Source organism: Wasmannia auropunctata, unplaced genomic scaffold (genome assembly GCF_000956235.1).
Source record: "Wasmannia auropunctata unplaced genomic scaffold, wasmannia.A_1.0 LD335986.1, whole genome shotgun sequence".
NCBI classification, from domain to species: Eukaryota; Metazoa; Arthropoda; class Insecta; order Hymenoptera; family Formicidae; genus Wasmannia; species Wasmannia auropunctata.
The window spans coordinates 680,701-687,349 of record NW_012026904.1 but is presented as its reverse complement, the minus strand read 5'-3'; the positions used below and the strand labels follow the sequence as shown (position 1 = coordinate 687,349).

The 6,649-nt window shown below is 36.7% G+C and overlaps 1 protein-coding gene across 1 annotated transcript; it reads right to left on the bottom strand.

Moving 5' to 3' along the window:
* Positions 1–485: 485 nt before the first annotated feature.
* Positions 486–4,863, bottom strand: LOC105454341 (ubiquitin-conjugating enzyme E2 G1). Its single transcript, XM_011696902.1, has 4 exons — positions 4,689–4,863; positions 1,819–2,198; positions 1,604–1,726; positions 486–1,497 (listed from the first exon to the last, which is right to left on the bottom strand). The coding sequence occupies exons 1-3, from the start codon at positions 4,732–4,734 to the stop codon at positions 1,646–1,648; spliced, it is 507 nt and encodes a 168-aa protein (XP_011695204.1). The 5' UTR covers positions 4,735–4,863; the 3' UTR covers positions 486–1,497; positions 1,604–1,645.
* Positions 4,864–6,649: the final 1,786 nt, after the last annotated feature.

The window sequence follows — 6,649 nt, the reverse complement described above, 5'->3', positions numbered from 1 at the left end:
TTGACGAACCGATTGCACCGCTGAAACTGTGACGACCGGTCAAGCGCGCCACATTAAATATTAAAATTTGCCTGCGATTGTTGCGAGGTATGTATGTACAAACAATTAAAGATCGTATACAGAATGTCGACGTTCTTTACACGCTTTTTAACACACTGTTATAATTATTGATATCCTTTTATTCGGATTTAGTAAAAAATTCATTAAGATTTAACAAAAAGTATAAAAAAATGTAAACAATAAAAAATTTATTATCATGTAAATACTTATTGTCATCTAAAAACTGAATTCTTTATCTGTAAAAACGTCTCTCTATACGCAAAAGTTGTTTTAAACAAATATAAATATAAGAATGGAAAAAATAAAGATATAATGATATGGAAATCTATACATCTTGCTTGTGTTATGTTTAGATAGGAAAGTATGTATTAAATAATTGATGAAATGGATGAGAAAAGAGCAGGTGTAATGTAACGTAGACGCTGTTTCAATGTTTGAAGATTTAATTGACAATATGAAATAATGTATAACCAGATCAAAGAATCATACGAAATTCAACGTAAGTTGAACGAATTTCCTAAGAGGAAAGAATTATTTTAATTTCATTGTAATAATAAAGAACCGCAAGTTTACTTCGTAAGGAAAGCGCCGTTACTCTGCACACGAGTTTTAAGAGTGAATACCATACCATATACATATATGTTACGTTACGAGCACTAACTGTAATTATTGATACATTAACAATAATATTATCATTATTATCACTTGAATTAGAATTAATTATTTTGGCAACTTACGGTTCGATGGAAATTTAATATATATTTTACATTTACCGCACGGCATACGCACGGCTTCAATTATTCTCACCGCATTGTCATACCAAGTCGTGCAGTCCATTCTCAGTAGACATTTTACAAGATTGTTGCATGTGTCCCGTCTTTTTTGACTTTATAAAAAAATTTATTTATACATATATATATATATATTTATGAAAGTAAGAAAATACGAAACGACACACTAAGGAATTATTATTGAGAGATAAACGTAAACATATTATTTAAATTACAAGGTTCTGTCCAAAGGGGGCTCAGGATCGTTCTTGAGCATAAGGAGGGGCAGGGGAGAGTTAAGTTTTTATAAGAACTATTAATATTAAGGTAATAATCATACAGAGATGATATTTTTTTTGCTTTATGTATACGTGTAAATTAATTTTCTTTAGCTGTTTATTATGTAAAAGGTGAATTGCGTGTGTTATCTCTTTTATGTTCTCCGTCTCGATGGATTTGGATCGTACGTTGGTGGCGGTGATTTAATAAACATGATAGAGCAGCGTGAGTTTTTCTCTCGCGTTCACACACGCTCTGTCTTGCTCTCTCTCTCTCTCTTTCTCTCTCTGCATAAGGATAGGTCAGGCTTATTCCGTTTTTAGTGGCACTGTTATCCGTTAGCTTTATGCTGAGCATCGGTATCTTTCTTACAGTGCTTACGGCTTCCCTAAATTATACATATACATGTATTATCAAAACATTGCTAATATTGCTTGCACGATAATAAATAATATAAGGGAAATTTATTCAATAACTATTTTTGCAATGCTTACCAGAATTAAATAAGTCTTTCCATTTGAATATTTGTTCATCCCCTACAAACACTCCTCTTGGCTTTTTCTCACGCACCTCGCCACCTTTCGCTTAAATTCCGTATAACTTTCCCTCCACTCTTTCTACAGTAAAAGAAATAGAACAAATTAGTTAGTTATCAATACAAAGAGAAAAAAAGTCTGCAACATATCTTTCAATATACACAAGTACTTACGGCGGCATCCACGTTAGCAGGGCTTTCATCATTAGGATCTGCGAGCATGCTAATAACACTTATCAAGATAGTTTCGACTGTGTGAACTGGTAACCACCGCTCGGACGCTTTCTCGTATCCCCATTTGTCATCACCGGGTTCATGCAATATCGATATACACACATCTCCATTTTTGTCGATATTTGGATGCCATATTTCGGTTATAAATTTCATTCTTGGTGGCCTAAGTGGATATTCTTTTGGAAACTGTAAATGTGCTTTGAAGAAACCACCTTCGTATAATGTATCCGGAGGTCCAATAATGAGTACTTCCCACCGATATATGTCATTGTCGTCTATGAGGCCTGCAGAAAACCCTTCTACTGGGTTTTTATTTAATTCTGTAAGAAAAAAAGAAAAATATAACTAGAAATTATTCTGTAAATTTCATGATTATTCAAATCATATCTGGAGTATCTAATAATATACCTAATAATATAATAAATGTTCTGATAAAATAATAAAAATATATTCGAAAATATAAATAAGCAGTTACTATAAACGTAGTACATACTTGATGTATGAGAAAACTAAAGAGATAACTAGTTAGAGATAAAAGTTAACAAGTACTAAATTGTAAATTACTTCATTACTCGAACATATTTCTCATTTTAAAGAAATAAAAAAACTCAAATATATAAAAATTGAAACTTTTAATAATTATTATATTATTTGATAAGCTGCCTGTTAGAATTTAGTACCTTCCATGTAGCGACACAAATCGACACAAGCATTATTTTGTGTTTTTTCAATATTCGATGACAACAAAAATAGAATGATGCTTGTGTTGACTTGTATTGCTAAATGGGAGAGCACCTAAATTCTAACAGGCAGTTTAACAAATAATACAATAATAAAAACATAAAAAACAACTACGAGACAAATAAGATAATATCTATGACAAAAATTCTACATAGGTGAAAAACTAAAAAATAAGCACATGACAAAATTAGCTCTGGAGATGATGATTATTTGAGAACATATAATTATGTTCTCAAATAAGTTTCACGTAATATATACTCGGAAGCACAAAACATTCGAGTGTCGCAGACTAGTCTTTCTTGGGAGAACCATTTCCTAGACTTATTATTCAAAGTCGTAATCACGCTAGCGATTGAAATTGGGTTGAAATTTGATCAATCGCAAGAAAAAAAAACTAATATATTCAGTAAATTTTGCTTTAAGTGATCAAATTCCCATCTAATCTCTCACTCCCAATAGTAGTGATTACAGCTGAAGGTACATACTTATTGTTATTATTTAATCTATCCGATAGCGAGGGAAAAATGCAAAAAAAGAAAGCAATTTTTCTAAGTCTCTAAGAAAGGTCTCTAAGTTTCTAAGAAAGGTAAATAATCAAGATGTAATAAAAACTTCTCGATAATTATGCATGCAGACAGATCACGGATAAGAATATCAGTGTCTAGGTGTCTAGGTTATGTTCCTCGCCAGGTATATACTGTATTACTGTAAAGCATAAAAAAAAATGGGAGGAAAAGAGCAACGTCGTTTGAGCGTGCGACGACGGTCACGCGTGGTGACGCGTGCGCGTGCACGCGCACGCGTATCCTCTCGCCGGCGACTGCACGTCGAGCGGCCAGGTAGCGTGCCCGGGACGGGACGCGCGCGGCGTATAGGTTAGGTTCGCCCGTGCGAGATCGCCGCTACACGGGAGCCGCGCGGTGAGTCAGCGCGACGTGCTCTCCACGCGAAGGAGACGAAGCACGAGGTTACTGACGCGGCGATGCGTTCTCTCTCTCTTTCTTTCTTTCTTTTTCTCTCTCTCTCTCTCTCCTTCTCTTTTTCTCGCGCGCGCACGCAGCGCGACTCCGTCCTACGTCGCACAAAGAGAGGCGAAACTCCGAGAAGCATTTTTCGTAGCGTCGATCTCGTCTGGAACAGGGGAGCATGGCCCGAAGGCGGCTGACCTTCGATGGTCGTTGCACGGCGCGCTTTTGCTTGCTCTTTCTTTCCCTCCTCCTTTCTCTTTCTTTCTTTCTCTAACACTCTCTCCGGCTCTCTCTCCGTCTCGCTCGCTCGCTCTCGCCGCTTGTCCCTATCTGTGTACACTGTCTCCCGTTTTCTCTTTTTTTTTTTTCTTTATTTAGATTTTATTTTCTCTCGCGCTCGCTTCTCTCCGCTCGGTGTTTTTTTCCGTCGCGATCACGAGGAGAAATGTGCGGCGACGGCGGTGACGCGCGTACGCTATAAATAACGAGGCCTGCAATTATTTTCGGGCACGAGGCGAGAGAGGCGGCCTTCGGTTCTCCGACATCGACACAGTCCTCGTCCTCCTCGTCCTCGTCGCCGTCGACGGCCGTGCGAGGGGACGTCTCGCGCGACGAACCGGCTCGTCGGCGACAGAGGGGGAGAGGGAACGGGGGTGGGAGGGGGAGGGGGGGGTAGGGACGGGACGAGATGGGGAGACAAGTCGAACTTGGAGATCGCGGCGTGCCGCGGACGACGAGCGGGGCCGACGTTACGCCGCCGCTTAGGTTAACATAACATTATTCACGGCGCAGCATACACACAGACTCTCTCCGCGGGAGAGCGTATTGATTTTCACGCCCCGTATCTGTGCGCGCGTATCACAGCGAGCCGGCGAGGACGACGTGTGCGGTGCCGACGAACGCGGCCGCGGATACGCGGCACGACGGCGCCCGACGAGGACGAGCGGTCGAGGGGCCGTCGGCGGGGCGACGTCGGGCCTGGCGAGGCACGACGGCGGCGAGTCCTTCGGAGAGCGCCGGAGTCACACGACTTGGGATTCCTCGCGTTCGGCCGCGCTTCCGTCAAACACACTTAACACTCGCACCGCGGTCACATTGTACCTGCTAATTGTTTCCGTAATAACAGCGCGGACTGTGGCTCTGACATTAATAAAAGTTCAGTTAAATAAGACTAAGACTGAAAACAATCACTTTTGCTTGACTGGAAAGATGGCTAGGTACGTCACGGAAGCGGTGACCACGCATGCGCCACTGGCTAAACATATGTTCTTCCGTCCCGAGCTGTGCGCCGGCCTGATGCACCGCGTTGGCGGTGCTGCGCCCGGCGACGAGCGGTCAAAGCTCCGGATAAAACGTAGCGACTTCGAACTGTGAATAAAGCAGATCATCGGTTGGTAAAACATATATCATATATATGAAGCGCCGATCAATGAAACTCTAATCAACGAATGGTAAAGGTATTTAAAGTGCAGCAATGATGCATATATGCGATACTTGATAACTTGCAAAAATGAATTCTAAAATGTGACGAAAAAATACAAACTTAATATAGTGTATTAGTGAAAATAATATGAGAACTAAATAATAATTAAATCATATGTTGTTATAGTCTTTTTTAAAAATAAAATTATAATCATGAATTATAATTGTTTTGTTTAAATAGAATTTAATTTTGGCGAACGAAATAAGTTTATATTATAATTATACTAATTACAAAATATAATATTATAAAAGTGCATATAGTGTAAAAAAATAATGTAAAAAGTTTATAAGAAAAAATTGTATCATAATTTTTAATTTAACATATATTTAATATTTTCTTAATTTTAATAATTATGGAATAATCTCTCAAAATAAATATGTACAGTAGATATAAATAATATAATATTATAAAAAATTAATATTATAAATATATTTTTTATATTTTTAAAATTATAAATGTCTCTCTTATTTGAAATAGAAGGATATCTATAAAAACAAAATGTTAATACCAGTTTTGTATTGTTTAACACGAAAGGTTATTTTTAATAGAAAGAATTGTTAATGACAAATCGTGTATTAAGATATTTAATTACATTTAACTATTATACTAATTTAATTAAAAAAGTAATTAAAATAAGTATTTTTGAAATTTGTATTGCAGTATTATAACTGCATACTATTGCAGTAATTTTACGAGAAATTAGAAATACTATACAAGATGATTTATATAGCAAATGTAAAATAGTTTTTTTTTATTTTTATTATGACGAGTGAAGAAAGTATTTATCCCCTCTTATAAGTTTCTAAAAGAAAGGAAAAATCGCTTATACGCGAAAAAATCTGCCTGATATGAAAAAAAGGGGTAAAGAATAGAAATGGATGAGGAGGATCGACGTTATGTATCTTTGCCTTCTCGGCAATTTCGCACGGTTACATTCGAGATTTATGGCCCGATTTCGATTCCATTTCGCGCCGCGGTTTGTTTACTTATTGGCATCCAGAATATGTACGCGGGCTGATGTTACGTCCAGGTTTGTATTGCTTCGATGCTATCATCCAGATTTATCTATTGTGCTATTGAGACGAGACGGCGGAATGGAGATGATCACGCGATGCGAAATTCAAACATCTCCCCATAAATTAACACTTAGACTCAAATATTCATGAATACTATACTTAATTTACTTTTTGCTTTTATACGCGAATATTAATTTACACTTTTTGTATTTCTTTGGAACAAATATTCTGTAATAGATTTGGAAAATTGTTCCAAACATAATAATCGAATGTTTTGTATTAATAAGCTTTAAAACGCATATTTTTTGATAGTTAGTTATTATTAATAATACAATTAATTAATTTTTTAAACAAGTTTATTGGCATTTTGACTAAAACTTAATGAAATTATTATTTCTTTTTTGTTACTTTCTATTGTTGATTATGTATCTTTAATGCTTGCTTATATTTTCGTTTTTTATTTTTATTAGGCCCGATTGCACCAACGTTTTTTATTTACTTTAAACGAAGCTTAAAACTCTATTTGTCTTTTTTTTTAAACTTTGAGAGAGAGAGAGAGAGAG